General features: G+C 38.0%; 1 protein-coding gene across 5 annotated transcripts in view; it reads right to left on the bottom strand.

Moving 5' to 3' along the window:
- MAGI2 (membrane associated guanylate kinase, WW and PDZ domain containing 2) overlaps positions 1–21,501 on the bottom strand; it is a 694,208-nt gene that overhangs the window by 208,135 nt on the left and 464,572 nt on the right. For all 5 annotated transcript variants that reach the window (XM_072333162.1, XM_072333185.1, XM_072333169.1 and 2 more), the window contains exon 6: positions 17,714–17,793. In XM_072333162.1, coding sequence (XP_072189263.1) covers positions 17,714–17,793 — 80 coding nt within the window. The remainder of the gene's footprint in view (positions 1–17,713; positions 17,794–21,501) is intronic.

Raw genomic sequence — 21,501 nt, 5'->3', positions numbered from 1 at the left:
TTACCTGCTTGGAAAGTTCATTTAATATCAAGGCTTTTCTTCTTTTTCTTAGTGCTTTCTGAAGTCTACTCCAAAGATATCTCTCACAGTAGCTAAAATTTCCAAAACTACAAATTTTATTTCCTGTACTTCTTAAATTTTTCAAACTTGAAGAGTAATTTAACATTTTCAGGGCTACTACTGCATTCATTCTTCACATCTCAAAACTTATTAGGGGCCAAAGATAGCTTAAACTTAGCCTCAAATTTTTATCTTTTCATGAAAAGTTCTTTAATAATTCTTAGAAGAATAGAATGTTTCCTGCAATATTATTTTAGAACTTAAACACCATATATATGCATATACATACATTACAAAATTTCCCTGTTATTTGCAGTGGCTTTAAGCCATCAAACACAGTTTGCTGAATCTAGAGCACTAGATTCTATCCCAGCATAATCGTATTGCCTTTAGGAACAAGACATCCAGCAGGGTCTTGAAAATATTCTCAAGGCAAGGAAGGAAAGCCAGCAGGCTGTTCCCTAACTAATTCGCCTGTTGTCCACCTCCTGCAGAGCTCTTTAGTAGCAGGACATCAACAGGAGGTTGCAGAGGAGTGTAGATAAAGGGCAAGTGTAAAAGGCTTGTTGTGCCTCATGAAAGAAAAGAAAGGCAGTGGCTGTTTCTGCTGCTGCATCAGGCCAATTTGCCATCACACAGAGCCAATTTCTCCTACCCTGGTTAGATGCCTCATGTGAAGGCCTTCCTTGGTGCTTGCCAAGACCGGAATGTGAAGCATCTCACCTATTTCAAAGGCCCAGTGTTATTCATAACCAGGGCTAGTCTGCCCTGACATCCTCTCAACTGCCTGGGAGGAAAGGGGTGCCACAAGGTAAGTATGTCTGGTTAAGCATTAAAGACAAGGTAAGGTGAAACACCCTTGGGAGGTGCCTACAGTACAATGCTCACAGTGTTCAGCTGTGGATTTCAACATCCCACTTTGACATCACTGAACTGGGCCACTTGTTTTCATTTATGTGGAGTAATTCAATTCAGATAATTAGACTGAGATGCTGATATCAAGCTTTCCCAAATCTGCCATTTCAGAAACAGGATCACTACAATAACTCTCTTCCTGGCCTTTACTAGCATAGTATTAGTCAATTTCACTGGTGGATAAAGTATGCAAATAATAGTCATCACAAAGGATCAAGTGAAATGAAGGTAAATAAAAACTGTCACACATTCTTTCTTAAGATCTTGTGATTCTGAAGTCACCTTCCTGATGCTGGGAAATTGATTCAAGCCTCTGAAAGCTTATTCAGGATAATCACATTAAAGCTTCCTGTGAGAAGCTGAAGAACAATCTCATAATACTAACTGATAAAATGGCAGATGAATTTTAATCTCCATAAATGCAAAGAAATGCACATTGGAAAAAAATAACCTTAACTCTGCATACACATACATATGTAATGATGAGCTCTAAAGCTGTTATTACCACTTAGGGAAAAAAGAATCTTCAAGACACTTGCTTAAGCCCAGCGGCACACAAAACCAAAGAGAACATTATCAGTCTCAGGAAAGGAATTGAGACTAAAACAGTAAACGCCATTATGGCAACAACACAGCGCTCACAACCTGAGAATGTGTAGTTGTGGCCATCTCACCTGAAAAGTGGAGCTAGCAGGGGCAGCCCCTGCCATCAGTGCTGGTGATAAGTTGTCTGCAAAGAGAGATTTAATGGTTTGTGATTCTCCTGCTGGACAGACACCACATGTGATACCGGCATATAACATTAGTAAAAACATGTAAGTGTAAAAGAAATGATTATTTAGAGTTTTTCATTATAAAGAAGCATGATAAATACCACCTGGTACCTAGTGAAATTGTCAACAAGCAAGCATCTAACAAATAATCATTTATTTTGCTTTCCCCCCCCCAGAGAACACATAAATGAACTGTGGATCTCATTACCCTGAGAGGCTGTAAAATAGGAAACTTTAAATGGACCTGAAAAAAAAATTAAACACATTCATAAAGGATAGTTAAGCACAATGAACCTTACGCAGCCTCCAGCTCAACATTACTTTAAGAAACTAGGAGATAGAAAGTAGGAAGGTGTGAGAAGATTATATCTGCTTGGCTTCTTGTAGTTTTTTCCCAACCATCTGCTCTAAGTAGTACTTAGATACAGGACACAGGTTAGGCAGAGAGCTATTCTGAGCCAGTAGAGAAGACCTCATGTTCCTATTTTGTTTTCCTCATTATGTGCAAAGTAGGAATTTATCTCTGTTCAGCACAAGGCCCAACTTTCTTTCAGCTTCTGAAACACACAAAATCTACAGAAGTCTAATTCTAATTCCATTCTAATTTAGACAGTTCTCATTCACTTACTACCATATTGATAATTTTTCAGAACAGTTTGAGTAGTAGGTAAAATAGAATGAAAACCAGATTTCATCTGTCCAGGAATAAAAGCAGCTTTAAAACTATAGATATCTAGTCTTACCAGTCACCATCATATGTATGTTTGGACACAGAAGATTTCTACAGTCAGACAGAGACGGTAACACTTTTTAATTTTCACAATTTTGACTGAAGTCTATGAAAACTGTTAAGACCGAACATGCCTGAAAGAACTGCAAAGCAGAGACAGGCCCAGTGTATTATTATGACTGAAAGTTTGAGCAAGTTGGCTTTATTTTCCAAGATTTTATGTTACAACACTCTACAATGAAGAATAAACTCAAAACTAGGGAAAAGCCCCACTCGCTAACAACTTTCTGTAGAATGCAAGCTATGTTAGGTATTCCACGGTCATTTCAGTCCAGTGTTAGCCATATATTATTTTAACTTAAAAAGTAGTGAAGAATTTGGCATGTCTCACCAGGGTCTCTCATCACAGCATGACAGCAGTCCACGCTGTATGAGTTATGCAGTCTAGGAACACCTGATCACTGTGTTCCTTATAGTTCAGCACCTTTGATGAGAAATTCCCAAAGGCAATGCTTTAAGTTTGGAGAAAATAAGTCTCTGGCATTAAACTCAAAGATTTACAGAGAAGGGAATAAGTTCCATAGAGTGAGAACTAGCGAGGAGACATCCGCCATTCTTTCAATCAGTTTTACAGCTTATCTTTCTGTTCTTGGTGTTGCAAAATTTGGTGTATACAAATATATGCAAAGCTGAAATAGTTCTTGGCCACACATCATGATTAAAAAATAAGAGCTGAGTCTCAGTTCTCAGAGGGTTCAAAACTGTGGTGACACTACTTCAACCTCAAATTCAGAACAAGTTTGTACAAAATCTCAGCTGATGGGCACTGAGGCAAATGAAAGGCAAAGCACAACAGCAAAAACGGAAGGGCAATATTCCCACTTCAAACATCTCTCGGTTGCACACGATAGTAATTAATTTCAATATTCTGCTCTCTCTGTATAGCTCCCTACAGCAACATCAGTGTGATCTCTGCACACATCAGGAGAGCAGAATAGCAAAACAGAGAACTTGTGGCTCAGAGCTTACAGCGATCAGAATGGCAGGAACAGCTAGATTAGGTCGATGGGATGTGAGATAAACATGTCCACCCTCACTTTTGTCTGAAGTCCGAGCACTGATCAAACAACTAACTGAATGCTCTCTGAAAGATGTGCAAATTCAGTATGTCAACAACACTGAGCATGCAGTAGGAACGTGAAGCATTACCAACTTTTTAAAGCATGTCCTGTTTTGGGAAACTGTGCTGGGTTTACACAGTTTGGGCAGTGCTGGGTAGCAGGGGCTGCCTCTGAGCACAGCCCAGTGCTGTGCCATGTCAGACCAGAGCCAGATCCAGCGAGGAGAGGCCCATGGTGGAGCAAAAGGGCTGCAGGAGCTGCTGCCCAAGGTGACAGTGCTGGAGCAGTTCCTGAAGGGCGGGCTCCATGGTATACAGACCTACTTTAGGGCAGTGCTTGAGAAGCTACAGCCTGTAGGAAGCCCTACAGGGGTGGGGCTTAGTTTGGGAAGGTTATACAAATAGCTGTTCTGTCATTTCCCCATTCTTTTTGGTAGTAATTACTATGCCGAAATGGAACACAATTGCTACTCCAGAAAAGGAATAATAAGAATCTAACAGCACATATCTTTCTCAGATGAAGAATTATGAAATTTACAAAATTATTTACAAAATTATTGTAAATCTAATATCCTAGGTGGCCTTTCTACCAGTCAGGTCATTAGTCAGAACATTCAGAAGAGAGAAAAAGTTCTCAAATTTTCGTGAATCTCAGGAAGAAACACAGGACATGTAAGTAGAACATTATCTCAGATATCATGGATGGCAAAGAAAGACATTATGGATGGCAGAGAAATGTTTGTGCGCATTGATTTTTTGTTTGTTTTTAAGCATCCCTGTAATCATGGGAAGGAAGCCAGAACACATGCAGTTTGGCTATCAGACATGATGTAATTGTCAGTGACTGTTGTCACATTCTTTGAAAACCCATTAGAAGAGAAAGAAGGAAAACTTATCATGAATATGTACACAGTCCAGAATAAACAGTGTTTGAACACAAATTGTCTGCCACCAGAATATTATTCATTGTTCTCTCTGGAATGAATATTCATGAAGACATAATTGCAATATTTGTTGTTGCATAAACGAAATCTCCAAAAGCACGCTCCTCATCTGAATAGGAAACCCTTCAAGTCGATCAATAACTGGAGCCTACACTGAGAAAAAGGCAAACCTCCTTCTTACAGATGAAATATCTTTCCACCTAAGTGGATTTCAACAAAAGCCATTCAGTGGGTTTTGGAGCATTACCCTGCCTCTTTTCACTAATGGATAGTCTACCTGGGCTTCTTTAAAAAAAGAATCTACATGAATCTTACAATATTAACATAAAAATTTATCAATATGATTTGTCAGCCAGCTTTTTAAGCTATCTTTTCTCTTGTACGAGCATCACTCATACTGTTGCAGATGCTTAAGTAATACATGAAAGTATGTTAATTACCTTCCCATATTAACATTAATTCATTGCAATTCTTCTTATTCTTACCTGGTGATGGTACAGACTGAAGAGATACTTCAGTTCTTTACTAAAGTTCCTTAAGCTACTAACTATTCACAGCTTGCAGGATTAAAACCTGGGGAAAAAAAGGTTTTCTTTTACTTCTCACTAGGCTAATGTCTACTCTTTTAAAAGTATGTATTTGATTCCATTTCAGCCAGCAAAACAAAAGAGAATACTGGACCAGCAAAAATCAAAAAATAAATTTAACTTCTCAAAAATTAACACCTAAATTTAATGAATAATCTGAACTACTTGACAGATGTCAAATGCACTATGAAGATATATGCTAACCAGATGTCATAGGCAAGCATGAGAAAAGAAGTGTAAGAGATGAAATAAGGTTACAAAATGCTTCACACATTTGAAAAACAAAAATATAAAGGGGATAAAACTCAAAGTTCAAACAACTTTGCAAGTCTCTTCTGTAGCAAACTGAAATGTAATGTCTTCTAAGAGTTGTGTAGTCATAAAGCTTAAGGTATTTCTTATCTTTCCCATTACTCACTGGAAAGAAGAAAAATGTATCTGCTCTTCATTTTCATAGTTTCATAGGCAACAAAAATATAACACTTCACCACAATGTGTAATCAGAAATAATTATTTTGATTAAACATTGGACTGTAGTCTGTATAATTTAATTAGATTTAAAAATTTCTTGGTGATAATTCTGAGAGATGACTGCATCTGCTTGGACTCACCAGTCCTATACCCCCATCTTCAATAGACTCAAGAGTTTTCTCAGACCTGGGGAGATTTCCTTTCATTTTTATATTTCTGTGCTGAATAATTCCAAAAAGCATCACAAGTCAAAATCCTTTTTTACACAGTCTGCGTTGAATTATACACATCTCTGCTTTTATACTTTTCACATTTTATTGTCAGTATTCCAAAGCCTTCCAGTACAAATACTGAAAATGCACTTCCGCTGTTCCAACCGTTTTGCAGCAGCCACAATCCACTTACTAAACACCTACATGTTCCTTCACTTGGGGGGAAAGCTTGAAATTGTACCACTATATTTTTTGTCTCCTACAAACAGTGCTTATCAGCCACTGGGTTTGCGGGGTATTTGTCAGGAAAGAGGTAAAGTGCTGCTTTACCTGTCAAAACTTAAATATAGGACATCTGTGCTGAGACAGATTTTTCCAGTTCTATCTAACAAGGAACCCAGCACTCACTGTGAGGAGACTGGGCTGGGGTCAAAGCACAGATCTCACAGAGGCCAAATTACTGAGAGCTTTGTAAAGCATGTTATAAAAAATGGGAGACAAGGAATTGTAAATACAGTGAATTTTAGGTCATAGAATGGATTGAAAAGGACCACAATGATCATCCAGTTTCAACCCCCTTGCTGTGTTCAGGGTCACCAACCACCAGACCAGGCTGCCCAGAGTCACATCCAGCCTGGCCTTGAATGCTTCCAGGGATGGGGAATCCACAACCTCCTTGGGCAACCTGTTCTAGTGTGTCACCACCCTCTGTGTGAAAAACTTATTCCTAATATCTAAGCTAATCCTCCCCAGTCCCAGTTTAAAGACATTCCCCCTTCTCCTACCACTGTCCACCCTCATAAACAGCCATTCCCCTAGCTGTTTTTACACTCCTTTCAAGTACTGGAGATGCTCCCCTGAGCCTTCTCTTCACCAAGCTAAACAAGCCCAGTTCCCTCAACCTTTTTTCATGGGAGAGGTGCTCCAGACCCCTGATCATCTTATTAATCCTCCTCTGGGCCCGCTCCAAGAGCTCCATGTCTTTCTTGTGCTGGGGGCTCCAGACCTGGACACACTACTGCAGATGGGGTCTCACAAGAGCTGAGTAGAGCAGGACAAACTCAAGAGAAACCCTGTATATTTGTCTACTTTGTGGAACTCAATTGCTAATGCACAGAGAAGTTTACATTCATCCTCACCGGTCTTTAGATACATTGTGCTATAAGCAAAGAGCAACAAAAAAATGTTGAAAAAAAAGATGAATAACCTCCCTTTTAAGGTATGTGAAAAAAGTGAGTGTTACTAGAGTTATTAGTGAGCCATTCGATTTCCTGTGTAGTAGCTTTGTAATGGTTGCCTGGAAATATCCAAGAAGTCTGTGGAGCAAGGCAAACTTTCCAGTCAAGAACATCAAATCACTTCCTACTTTAGATGCAGTGAGATTTCTGACCTTCTGGAAGAAATTTAAAATGAGGCCATTATGAAGATTAATTTTTAAAAAGGAAAAGACTGCTTTTCCTTTTTAATTAATGATCTCTGTTAAAAACAAGAGATTTCATAAAAAAGCCAGAGGAAGGAGAAACAATAAAAATGTGGCTAGCTGGTCATATTGTAATAAGTATAATCCCACAAGTCTCTTTTGTTTAATGTGTCATGCTTCATTGCCATTTAGAAGTCAAAGACTGAAGGATTAAGGCTATACAGAGAATGGGATTAAAAATCACCTAGTTCGATTTCTATTTGAGATTAAATAATATTTCAGAAGAAATTTCAACCTTCTGATTTTCATTTGCACCAAGACCTTGTGAACAATCTTTGCTAAACCTTATGAATTCTTTTCTATGTGAAATGACTTTCTTTAGGAATTTTCCACATTAGAGCATCCACCCCACAATGTTTGTACTTTGGTGGCAAAAATCAACCTCATGCAGTCAGTAAGGGATTTGCTATGTGCTTTAGTGGTGAGTGCAATCCAATTTATAGCTTGTTAAAATGTGAATTGTTAAACTTCTGTCCCTGTTTCTCCTGATGAGTTTAAAAATCCCTCTCCCTCCCTTTCTAAATTTCATTATGCATTCCAGCTGAAAACTACTTAAGCTTAGGTAGTTAACTTGGCAGCAAAGTGAAAAAGGGATGCTATTAGAAACTGAATGTGAGGAGCTCCAGCAGAACCAGCAGAAACTAAAACTGCCATTCATTTTCCCACTCAAAATACCCATTTTGTGGTAGCCATGTAGCCTTGGTCCAATTTCACCAGTTCAAGCTGCACTAACATGGTAGCTTCAGCTTTCTGTCCATATTTAGGAGTTGGTCACTGGTGAATATGTTCATTTTATTCTGAAATCAAATAATTTGAAAAGTTTTACAAATCAAACTTATTGAAATTTAAAGTAAATGTTCATTACATTTTATATCACTAATAAACGTACTGCGCTCTTTACACTGGATATTTATTCTAAATGCTTTAATAAACATTTAAACCTTAAAGGAACCATATATCAACAATATAACTTCATAGTTCAGAATCTCAGATCATCTTACAAGCAAGTAAATTTCCTAGTGGTGTGCTTACAGGACACCAGTTCATAAAACACTGAAACTTGAACAGATTTGTTTTAGTAATGTCATGAACTGATTTGAATGAAAGCCTGTGCTTTTCAGCATCTAAGACAATCTTGTCTCTGCAGGTTGCATTCAGGCTGACAGTACCTGTTCAGACAGGGACTCTGTGGGTCCTGCTGATCTCTCCATTTGAGCACACAATCTAGGTGAGTAGTGGGAGCACTGAGCACACAGCAGCCAAGTGCTAGCTAAACAATCAAAGAAAAAAGACATTCTTTCTTACTTTTATTCATTCCAGTCCTTGCAATTATTAGCTCTATTTAAGATTAAGGTTAATACCCCACAGGGATTTGTATATCTGCTATAATGAGAAACTGCAATGCCTCTGAAAGCAACACAACACTTAATAGTCCATTACAACTTAAAGGACTTATCTATCACACTGACAAGCAAGCTTCAAGGAAGCACTCCTGAACCTCATGCTTCTCCTAGAAAGATGCCAGCAGGTTGCCTAGGGCAGGCCCCAAGGCATAGGCAAACACAGTATGGACATGTGGACAGCTCTTTTGTCCTCAGTGTTACCCAAGGATGAACAAGATTTACTCTCCAAATATGTGTCACTGCAACCAGATTGTCCAGAGAAGTATCTTCTGAACTCACAGGAAAACAAAAACCACTAATGGAGAACCCCCCATTCTTATTTTTATTATCATTACCGTGACTTTGCCACATAAAGATTTTTGAAGTCAATGCATTTCCAGCTGGCATTGCCAGCATGAAATGCCCTTTGAATGGTTAGAAATGTTCAAGAGATTTCCTCTTATTGTTTAATAGATTCAGAACTTAAAAAGCAACTTAAAAAAAAACATGTACTTAAATAGAAGAAAAAATTCATTGTGATCGATATTATTACAAGTAATGACTGCTCCATTACACAACTGATGGCATTAAATGCTGTTTAAAAAAAAAAGGTTAGTACACTGCAAAATAGAGTTCTAAGTAAGAACTCTGCAGTTTAAAAGTGCAGTATTCTTATCATCTGGAAACACCTGGATTTAAGTCACATCTGAAAATGAATTTGGTAGTCTGTCAATCAGTTTCCTAATTCCTAGTCATTTGTTCATATCACAAAGACACCAGGCAGGAGTGTGCGATGGGCAGTCTCTACCCAAAAGTGACTCAGGCCTTGAGTAGGAAGGGTTTTGATGCCTGAATTAAAAAGCGTTTGCAGAGCAGTTTTAAAAGTTTGCAGCAAAATTACTCATCTGCATGTGGCACTCTCAGCTGAACCCTGCAAGCACTGCTTGCTTGCCCTTGGGAAAAAAAGCCAACAGTCCTTGGCACAGCAACTCAACCCATACCAGAAGAGGAGGTTAAAATGTCTAGGGACAATGTCATGCTCTGTATTGTTCTCATATTTTCTCTCTGGACTGATTAATCTGACACTATATTCTGCATCCCATCTGGCAAGGAGCTTACTAAACATGCTTTTCACACTTACAGCACAGTATCTTTTCCAGGCTGCAATAGAGAAAGTTTATGTGCTTTAAAATAAAACAAATTGGTCTCCTAACATTTTTTTTCATAGATAAGCAGCAACCTCAAGAGAATATGCAGAGGAGGTCAGACTCTGGCTGTTAGGCAGAGGAAAAACATCAGAGCCTTGAATATTTCACTAAACCCTGGATCAAGATTAAAGATGCAAGCAAGTGATCAACCTCTGCCTTCAGATGTCTCTGTCTCTGCAGTATAGGCTTTCTGGCTCATTATTTTGTACTCAAAGCCCATGGATAAGTTCCCAACAAGAGATCTGGATTCCCTTTTAGGCACCAGATCATCACTTATCAGATGCTGCAGCAAGTACCTATCTCTTACAACAGCAAAATCCCTGCTTCCCTTCACAGAGAGCAACTAAACTTCCTCCCTTGCTGGCAATCACTTAATGTGTACATATCAAGACAATACAGTCCTGTATTTCCCATGGAAAATACCGGTTAGTTTTTAGACTCCAGCCTCCAAACAGCTTCAGTGAGGAGTTAAAATTATTTTGAATATTTCTGCACTTTCTTGTGAGACGGACAGATGATTACACAGAAAGTCTTTCAATGCAGTAGACAGCTATTCTTTATTAACTGAGGACAAAAGAACCAATAAAAGATAACAGAGGTTAACTAGCTTTTTGTGAATTGCATGGCTGTCGTGCACTTACGGACAGAAAACTATCAGAGATGGGTGCTGTGGCCTTTATTTAGTAATCCTGTGATCTGTGGCTTAGTTGTATGTTTTAAACGAACACTGAACTAAAATTCTCCAATGCAGTTTTCCTGAAAAAATGCCCACATGAACTGCTGACAAAGTAAGTGGAGGCCTTTTCATATGTTGTGATGTCTCACTCCACATAAAAACATTATTAAATATACTGACATATTTAATAACCAACAGCATTCCAGAGTTTGAAGACAACAACCTATGCTGGTTCAAAGTTTGAAAAAGACTCTCTTTACCAATACCAAAAATAATTCCCTGAAAATAGGGTTTAAAATAACAGTGCTGGTAGACCCTTGATTGTGGTGGAACAAATGGTACCATTTAACACATAATGCAACTAGTGCTTAACATTAGATATCAATCATGGCTTGTATAATCCCAGGAATTCCTATGTTGATCAAGTAAAAAAAATACTTTTCCAAAGCTGGTATCACTTTCTATCTTGGTGTCTGAGGCAAATGAACCCTGTGTGTTCATACTGTCTGTCTTTTAAAGTCTGAATCTATTGCTAGTTTTCAACTAATGTTAGCTGAGTCACAGATGCCTCAAAGATAAACACATTACATGATCTGTAAAAATCAGCAACTGTGAAGGGGAAGATGCCTTATAGGTGGTCCTGCACCCAGGTATGTTACACTGGGAACACAGCAGATGGCCCAGCCCAGCCTGCCCAGAGCTTGCAAGCTGTCCTGGAACCTGGGGAACCCACAAAGGCTTGGGAGAGCCTGGGAGAGTGGGAGGACAGGGAGGCTGGAAGCGTACGGAATGACATAAGGTAATCGTGGAAGAACTGAGGCTGTTTCTACTTAAGTTATGCATAATCTTTGTCAGAATGATGTATTTTGGTTATTGATCTTTTTATGTTCTGATTTACTCATCTTCTGGTAAATGCCTGATTTTTGACACTATGTGATCATTAATTTTTCTTGTAGAATTTTTGTCATGTTCACCCACAGAAGGAGAGGGACCTCAAAAGACTGTCAGAAATGAAAATAATTTTATAAATAAGATAAATAGACTGCAGAGTGCTGCTGAAGCTGTGAGATCACAGCTTAGTCCCCGACTCAGCTGCTGATCAGTCTTTCTGATAGAAAACATGAGAAAATCCTTAAGAAAGTTTTCAGAACCAACTTAAAAAAAATAAGCAAAAAAGAAAAAAAAAGAAAAATAAAGGAAGAAAAAGGAAAGAAAAAAGAAAAAAAAGCAAAAAAAAAAAAAGAAAAAAAAAGAAAAAAGCAAACAAATAAAGCAAAATAAAAATAACCCCACATACTTCCAAGAAGAAAAAGATAATTAAAAGATTTTTACAATTTACAGCGAGAACAATTAGAGAGTAGCAACAAGCAGAATATTATATTGAAGGAGACAGTGTTCAGGGTCACACAGTGCTTAAAAAAAACAAAAGCCTCCTAGCTTCCTCCCTCAGCTCATACTGGACTCCATTCATTCAATAGAAACAAGGGCTTGATTTGGAGTTACAAGATGTCCTGCTTATGCATTGCCCACTCAGCATGGTACAGCATTTCCTCCTCTTTTCACATCTTCCCCTACCTGTAGTGCTCTGCACAAATCTCATGTGCAAATCTCTGCAGGTAATGCAGCCTAACTCACCATAAAGGCCCCGACTCCTTTGTACCAGATAACAGAAATCTGGTTTCAAATGCAAGGATACTACTGCTTCAGCCAAATCCGCAGATGAGCATTTAGCTACTATACACTGCCAGTAGTGGGCACTGCAATGCACAAACAGTACCCATACAAGACAAAAGTTCACATCTTGGTTGCCAGTGAAAACAGATGTAAGAATCGAGAAGTAATGCTTTACCCATAAAACCAGCACACCTAAACTCAAGCGCGCTGACAAAAAGAAAATATAGAGAGATGACATCTTACAACATGATAGTGAAGAATCAGGTAACCAACAACAAATAATTTCTTATTATGCTTGTGATTTACTTTAAGAGATAATTTCTGTAAAGTTGCACATAGATTTAACTGTAGAGCGACTTGTAGTTGCTAAAAGGAAGGAGGTGTATGCAAACGTAGACATTCTGTAGTTCAATCATGGCAGAGATACTAAAAGAAATCTGAGAAATAAGAAAAAGAAATCTTTGCTATGTGGTTTGAGTTTTTAAAAAGAAATTTGGAATGTATTAAATCTAAGTATACCGTGAGAAAGTCCTAGTTTTTATTTTTTGGTTTATTTATTTTTTAATGATATGAAAAATTGTTTTAATGTTTTAATTGTTTTTAAAAAATCTTTTAATTGTTTTAATGATATGAAAAATTGTCAATTTTAACAAAGCCTGGTGAAATCTGAGAAAATACTTGGTTAGTAGTCCTGTTTACATTTGTGGAGTTATAACAACAGAGTCAGAGTTGCCCATATAAACCTTCTTCCACCTCCAAAATCTGTCTTTCTACCAGAGTAAGATGGTTTAGAGGGGAAGAACACCTACAGGAAACAAGGAAAATGGTCAACTGCAGACTAATTGCAGGATTTCAGTTATTTCTACAGTATTCTATTTCTATAGTACAGGGGTATGAAAAAAAATGGCGGGGCAGTAACTTAGACCAGCAACAGGAAGTGGGACTGTATGTAAAATGGTGAGATTTTGAGAAAGAACTATTTCTTAGCATTAAGGCACTAATAACATAGAATGGTTTTAAAATAATTCTTTCTTAATTCTTAACATATTTAAAAGATGCTAACAAACTGAATATGAAGTGAAAAAGGTGCTCCTGTGTCTCACATGGGATGTTTCCAGCTAAAAACGTACTACATAAATTCTTAGAAAAAAAGTAAGGAAAAGTGGGCCTGTTTACTCATGTGAATGCTTCTTGCTTTTGCAAGGTAGTTACTATCTTGGCATTAGAGATGGCCTAGTCAGAGATCATCCTTATGATTTGGATTTTAACATTCATCTTCAAGTTTTTGATTTCATTTTGTTTTGTTTGGCATACTAAACATATCAAGAATTAAAAATCAGTTACGGAAATAAATCATCATTTTTCTCTTTCTTTCTCTCTTTCTCTCTTTCTTTCTCTCTTTCTTTTTTTTTTTTTTTCTTCTTCTTTTTTTTTTTTTTTTTTTTTTTTTTTTTTTTTTTTTTTCTTTCCCTAATTGAAGAAAGGGGGTTGGGATCTGAGATGTTTAAGGATGATTGATCAATGTGGTGGCAGTGGTCTTGAAGATGGAAGAAGAACTGAGTTCTTGAATTCATGACTATCTGCATGATACTGCATGTACCACACAAAGCAGTGAGAGAAAACTCTTCGGCTAGGGTGAAAAGGAAAAGTCCTACATGCCTTTAAGTGGCAAGGTACAGGTATGTGGAGGTTGAAAGTACTAGGTATTTACACATGAACCACATGTCTGTGCCCTTCATTGTTAAAAAAGATCTGGTATGCACAGTCAATGAAGTCAAAAGGCAACTCCACTCACCTAAATAAACATCTCTCTTTTTCAGTCAAGTTTGTGGGTGTAGAGTAGATGGAAAGGCAGATGACAGATGAATAATAGGTGAACTCAAAACTTTATTTATAGTTTTGAATCTAGTTGTATTTGAAAATGAAGACATGGCGAAAGGAGGTTGGCATAAAAAGAAAGAGAAGGGTAAGAGTGATAGAGACTACTGATTGGAATGGGTTAGAAATGAATGAAGTGAAATGCGACTTTCAGATCTCAGGAAATTTCCACAGATGTTTAATCCCCAATTTCCTACAGAATGGAATTTTTCCTAAAATGGATTTAAGAATTTGAAAAAATAAATTACTACATTTCTTAATCAAAATTAAACTTTCTACCATAATAGATAGTTCTGTCATTTAGGCTTATTTCCATATTAGGCTACATTTTATTGCCTTATGGGACTTGTACTTTTTTTCCATATTCTCTCCTAGAACAGACTCTGTTAGTAGACTACTCACATAATACAGCTGTAATCATGCATGTCTGATGAGTCTGTTATACGTTATAATTCTATGTAAAATGTAGCAACCAGGGAATCTGGCTTATAGTGGGCAGAACTATAATGTCTATCTGCAGACAAATATTGGTCAACCATTCTATGATTCTATGATTTTTCATGTTAAAAAAATACCAAAACAAAACTCGAAAACATTTTTAAAAAGTATTCCAACCAGACAAATCCATTTATTTTTTTTTTTTAATTCTTATCTTTAGGAGAATAATAATAAAAAAAAAGAAGTCAAGACTTCCTGAAATATATCAGAAATGCGTAAAATATTCAAGTTTGTATTGCCAGCCATTTCTCTTTCCTGCTGTTATGAAACTCAAGCACCATATAAACAGAAAGAAAGAGGAGGTTCTTTCTTCAAAGAACTCCCATCTAAGTAGATCTGACAGAGAAAAAGTCAAAGTAATTTGCTGAAACTCACGCAGAAGGTCATGACAGAGACAGAAATAAAAATCAGCCCTTAAAACCTCCTGACCTACAAAAGGGGTAAGAGCAGTGTCTGTCATTAAAGAAAAACAGAAGGAGTTCACAGCGTGAAGGCAGAGAAAGCTTAACTTGGTAGAGCTTGTCAGTCTCTCAGAAAAGATGTGAAATTTTCTTCCAAAAGGAGGGATGTGCTGGAAGGTTAGTTTACACTTTCAAATAGAAGTGAGCAAGCACCAATATTTGCAGGTATGGAACGCTGGGGAACATGGAAAATTAGTTTTTGGCAAAAGAACATTGAAGAGCTGGAAGTGGAGGAGAGGAGATGCTTGGAGCAGGGGGGGGCCCAGTACTGTTGGACCAAAACATCAGGAGGACTCAAATATTAAACACTGCTCAGACTTTGTCGGGGTGGAGATGGCGCGCTGGGGGTAGAATGAAGAAGGATTTAGCAGGATTTGCGCAGAAAGAGAATATGAAGGTTGGGTTGTTGAGGTGAAAACCTGATGGCAGAATCTGATAGGTGATAAGGACATAATAGTATATCTCAGGGAATCAATACAAGTTTCGCATGTTGGAAAAGGAATGTCGATGAAGACACAGGCTATGAAGACAGCGATACAGAAGCATATTAAGTACCATTTCCTATCTCAGTACATTCTAAATTTTTGTATCTCTTAGTAAAAATGTGCCATAATAAATCATGAAATGTAACAGAAAAGATGCTTGGCATAAAAGAGATATACCAAGTCATAGCTGAAACGTGTGAAACTACTTCTTGAACTGATGTTAAATCTAATTGAAAATTCCATACCCCCATGTGCTATAGCAAGCACCATGGTGGAGGACCTCAGAGCAAGGTACAGTCATTTAAAGACATTTTAAGAGACCTTCTTCTGCAAGTATTGGACATTAAAAAAAAACAAAAACAAAAACAAAAACAGCAAAACACCAGAAAACCACAACAGCAATTTTTGAGAAACTGAAGAACCTTAGGGAAAGAGGGAGACATTGCAAGAACAAACTCTAGAAGAATACAAGATCTCTTCCTACTCTGTTAAACTTCAAGTACTTTGCAGTAATGAGGTGAGTAATTTTAAAGGACAGCACGACCCAGAACACTATCCTAATTCAATAATCTAGTAGTCAAATAACTGTAAGATAATTCTGTTTCTTTAATGCATTGATCATCATTTAAAATTATATCAAACACTGCTATTTTTTAAATATTTCAGTATTTTTCGAGATCTCAAAATAGCAGTTAAAAGAAAGAAAAAGAAAAAGCAACACACAGTCACTCCAAGTAATGTGGTATGTTACTTCATATATATAGCTGGATTTATTCTCTCTGCTTTTTCTGTGACTATTTCTTCATATAGGTAATGTGAGAGATTTATAATACAGAACTCCTGTGCCCTTGTTTTGTTTCAGTAACACTTCTTGTCAGTACAGAATTTACTCCAGGGACTAGTGTTGTAAGTGCTGGAATAAGCATCACAAAATCATTCAGACATGTAATTTCTGATGTCAGAAGAGAACGTCAGAATTACTGCTGAAATAAGTAAAGGGTTTTTAGAATAAAGCAGCCTTTCAAAAAGAAGCCGTTTGCAAAAACAGAACAGTTTATACCAAATCATTGCCCCTACATTTCACACAACCAGCAACTCTTCAGTGACCCTTTATCAGCCCTGAATTGCTCTAAGTTTTCTTTCAATTAATAATATCTACATTAAACAATGTAATGCATTTTAAAAAATTTAAAATAAATCAGACAGAGTACATGAAAGCCTATTTGTCACTTTAAAATACTAAAATGCTTTGAGTTAATGTAAATAGCATGCAGGCATTTAATTCTCTATATCTCATAATAACAAAACAAGAAGCATCTTTAGAAATCATTCCTTCTTAACTGGCTCACTTAATTAACACTGAAGTATTAAACAATAAAATAAAACTCCTCAGCAAAAGATCCATCTCTGTGCATATTTAATTTGGCTTTATTAAATGATTCTGATTCCTGAAACTTTACCAGAGCACAAATAAAAATCATTCTGAGTGCATAAGCAATAGTTTGAGGAGATGTGTATTCCATCTCTCTCGTTGAGTTAGTCGATTTACTACTCATCTCTCCTGCGTATCAGTCGCAGCTCCTCTAAGCATCCCCATACTATTTACACTGATAAATTTAAAACCCTTAACAACGCAGTACCCCAAATGCAGTCACAAACTCGGACAGACACAGATCTATTTTCTCCATCCCACACGGTGCTTTATCAGACGCTATTTTGTTTAAATTGGCTACTAAACAGCATAGCACTGTACCTTTAAATACAAATCAAACAATATTCATATTCCCACGGTGCTGCTAGCTTCCCTTATGCACTGAATCGCCTGTAGATTAAAAGCTCAGAATCTGAAAAGGGATTCTGTTCTGCAGACCAAAGTTCTCCGTAGGAGATGAGGGAGAGGGTCAGTCCCGGAGTCACACACACACAACAGGCAGAAAACACACTTGTGATCCTCAGCTTTGGATAGCATCAGAAAGGGGAATAAAAAGCAGAAACACATGGCACACTGAGAACTGGTATCACTTATGGCTTCTAACCAAAGCAGCAATTAAACACCTTTCATCATTCCCCCAAATGCCCGATTTTTGTAAGAACTGCGAGAGACACACACACACAAAGGCAAATCCCCTCTGAGCAGCAACGAAAACTTAATAACCTACCATTTTCTTTGCACTCTTCTGGAGGTTTAGCCTTTTTCGCAAGTCGTGGATCCAGCCATGATGTTGTCTTTGTGTTATGGCTGAAAAGAAAAGAGATCACTCTGAGCAGACACATACTGAAAGGAATCAAGTTTATTCCTTAAGAAAAAAGGGTTAGTCCAACAAAATTGCAATCGATACACTTAATTTGCTTACTGGTTCTAAGTAGCCCTGAAGGAGGTGTAAGAGTAATTGTGCAAGGCAGCTGTAAATTTGGCAACCTCAGCTCCCTGTCCTCAAAGCAGCTATTTTTATTAAAATCAACTAGAATGTTGCCAAGTTAACCTCATTGAAAATGCAGAACTCATCCAGAGCAAAAGGAATTTATTACAAATACAGTGTTCTCCCGTTGAACGAGTGCAGGCGGCAGGATTCTGTACCATTCTCACAGTTTTCGGATAGAATTATTTTCATCTTAAACCTGTCCTTTTCATAAACGCAGGTTTCTTATTTCTCACCAGCAGCACTGGCAAGGCATAGTGAAAGTAATGCAAATTACGGCATGTTCCTGCAAAGACTACGTTTCCGGACAGAGTGATTAATGATACTTTGTTTAACAAACCTTTATCTCTTCATAGATAATCCTTCTATCAAGATAAAATAGATATGCACAAGCTGAATGAATCATGTGGCTTTCTATACTCTGAATAGATCTTTGAGGAATCAGCCATAAAATAGCACTGAACTGATACAAACTGTTTTCTAAGAGATTATTTTGTCAAATGAATTGACACTTAACACACCTAATGAGACTTAAACCACAATTTTTTCAGTGTATACCTTTAGCATAAGCATTTGATTTTTGGATCCAATTTTTTTAATTTTTAATTTTATTTTATTTTATATTTTTAAAGTATGTTAAGCAAGGAAGACTGTAAAACAGAAAAGGATGTGATCATTACTCCTTTATGTTTTGAGATGCCTTTCTTACAATACCATCATTCATAGTCCATTCTAACCCATGTTTTATTTATATGATACACCCTAGGAGGATGCTTGTTCCATACAATTTATACAGTACTGAATTATTTAGGTTATTATTAATTTGCTATGTCATTGTGAAGTATACTTAAGATCTCTCTTATGAACGTTAGCATAAGGTGTAGAGAAATGGGGAACCTGGCAAAAAATGGATTAGGATGCAGCTTTTAATTGGTAAGTTACTGACTGATACAGTCCACGTGGTCCCAACAACACTGGTTTCCCCAGGGAAAAGCAAATGCACAGTACCAGCCCTTTCTTACACCTTAACTCACTGTTTAAGCCTTGGCAGGTAACTTTTCATCTGCCTTGATTTCTCCACCTCTGAAAGCAGTGACAGTACTTACTGCTCAGCATTATTGTCACAATATTAAGTCTTCCTACACACTTTGGATATAAAAATAAAAATAAAAGGGAGATGAATGTCATGTATGGATAAAATAGCAAACAAAATGAAAATTGAGGCATTTAAATTCCTATTTTCAGCACACCCTAGTCTAAAACACCATTTGTGACAAGCAAAGAGGAAAAATGAAATCTTCACCTACTTTAGGAACATGGCTGCATCTGCAGAATATGAAGAACAACAGACTAAAGGTACAGCAAATTTGAAACAATGCCATCAGCCCGTGCTTGATTTCAAATGTAAGTAAGATGCTTTCTCTGAAGATTTGGCTGCCTGTGGTCTCCTGTAGGGTGTATTTTTATACCGCAGTCACAGCCTAGCTGCAGCTTGTGCAGACATACTTGAGCTAGCTTTAAATTAACCAGTGGAGCTACCGGCAGTGACGCTGTTGCAGCAGCGTGGAGCTCAGCATAGGCTGCTCTCAGCTCCTTGGGTGCAGCCAGCAGCACACACTGCTCCATGCTACCACAGGTGCCTCATTAGTAGTGTCAGCGCTAGACACTAGCTTGGGCTGTAGGTGCAAGCTGCAGTAGCAACTCTGGAGTATGGGCATGTCTGTGCAATAGCCACTGACTCCCAGCTACCAATTCTGAATGACTGCAGGGACCCCCACTGGTTGCAGGGATTCACAGATAGTTTCCTACAGCTCCAGAAGAGCAAAATATATGACCACACTTAGGAATTTTTGCTGTGATATAAAATGCATCTCAAAGCACTTTAGAAAGGGAATAAAAACCATCATTCCTATTTTCAAGGTGGGAAAATGGAGTCACAGAGACAGCAAGCAATTGTCCACAACCACCAAAGGACCCAGCGGCAGAACCAGTGCAAATGGCCAACTTTGTTGTAAGCTGGCTGGCTGGTGTTTGCCTCATAAGACTGCATGAAAGCAGAACAGACCAGTTCACCAGTCCTGAAAATATCCCTGTGACATTTCTAGAATAGGCCTGAAATGAGTTTCCAGGCTTCTGCAAAGACAGGTGCCAAGCTGAAAATAAGCCCAATTCAGCGTTATTGTTTAAACGTGTGAATTACTTGAATTACATCCTTTGAGGGTTTTGTTGAAACCAAAAGCAACAACAAGCAAACAGCTACGCTTCCCTTCAGCATAAATGTAGCTTTCATAAAGCCAGGAGGACTACCGCCTTCCAGTTTTGTCCACTGTGCCCATTCCATGCAAAACCAAAACTAAATAAAAAAGTCAACAGTTTTTCCAGCAGGAGAACGATCCTTTTTCAGTCTGCAGCAGCATTTCAGAGAGTGAAGATGGTATATAATCTTGATGAGGTCCTACAACACTCAATCTCCTTTTCTGCTTTCTGTCTCATTCAGCAGAAGTTTTAATTATCTGCAAGAACTTTTATCTAAAGCAAGCAGGACCAAAGTACCTTTGGAAAATCACCCCTCTCCACCTTATCCATCTCTGTGCTTGCTCCCTTGCTCCACACCTTCTCTATCATTCATACAGAAACATATGGAATCACTTGCAATAGGACTTCAAGCACTTCCAGACAGGTGCGCCAGCATGTGGTAAACCTCCTTTTCCTTTTCTGAAGTTTGACTCTATCTGAAAGAATGCAGAATCAACAACAGGACAAGAGGGAACTGTCTTAAGTTGTATCAGGGAGGTTCAGATTGGATGTTAGGAAAAATTTCTTCTCAGAAAGAGTAGTGAGGTATTGGAATAGGCTGCCCAGGGAAGTGGGAGGTGGACTCACCGTCCTTGGAGGTGTTTGAGAAGAGAGCACATATGGTACTGAGGGGCATGGCATAGTGGGCATGGTGGGGATGCATTGATGGTTGGACTAGATGATCTTAGTGGTCTTTTCCAACCTTTATGATTCTATGATTCTATTCTATGATTCTATGAGCTCCATCTCTACAAAACCACCTTAGAAGTAACCGTTTGGATCACCTCAGCAACCAGGTACCCAGTGCGCCTACACTCCTACCATGAGTAAACACTTGACTACCAGTACATGTAAAAGAAGAAAATAAATGCTCCTGCATTACAGGAGCATGTCTTTGTATGTCTATTTCTCTCCCACTAAGGATGTATATATAGCAGGTTCCTCCATCCAGTCTCCCTTGTGCCAGATATTGAGTTGCAGGCTTTAGAAAGATACTTCTCTTTCCATACACTGTGCTGCTGTTTAGGTTACTCTGAAGCCCTATCCTTGGAGACATTCAAGGTGAGGCTGGACTAGGCTCTGAGCAACCCAATCTAGCTGTGGGTGTCCCTGTTCATTACAGGGGTTTGGACTAGATGACCTTCAAAGAGGTCTCTTCCAATTCAAATGATTCTATGATTCTACTCTATTATAACCTCCTGTTAAATGTCTTCCAGAAAGGGCTAAAACTG

This window comes from Excalfactoria chinensis, chromosome 1 (assembly GCF_039878825.1).
Source record: "Excalfactoria chinensis isolate bCotChi1 chromosome 1, bCotChi1.hap2, whole genome shotgun sequence".
NCBI classification, from domain to species: Eukaryota; Metazoa; Chordata; class Aves; order Galliformes; family Phasianidae; genus Excalfactoria; species Excalfactoria chinensis.
This window is presented reverse-complemented; position numbering and strand designations above follow the sequence as displayed.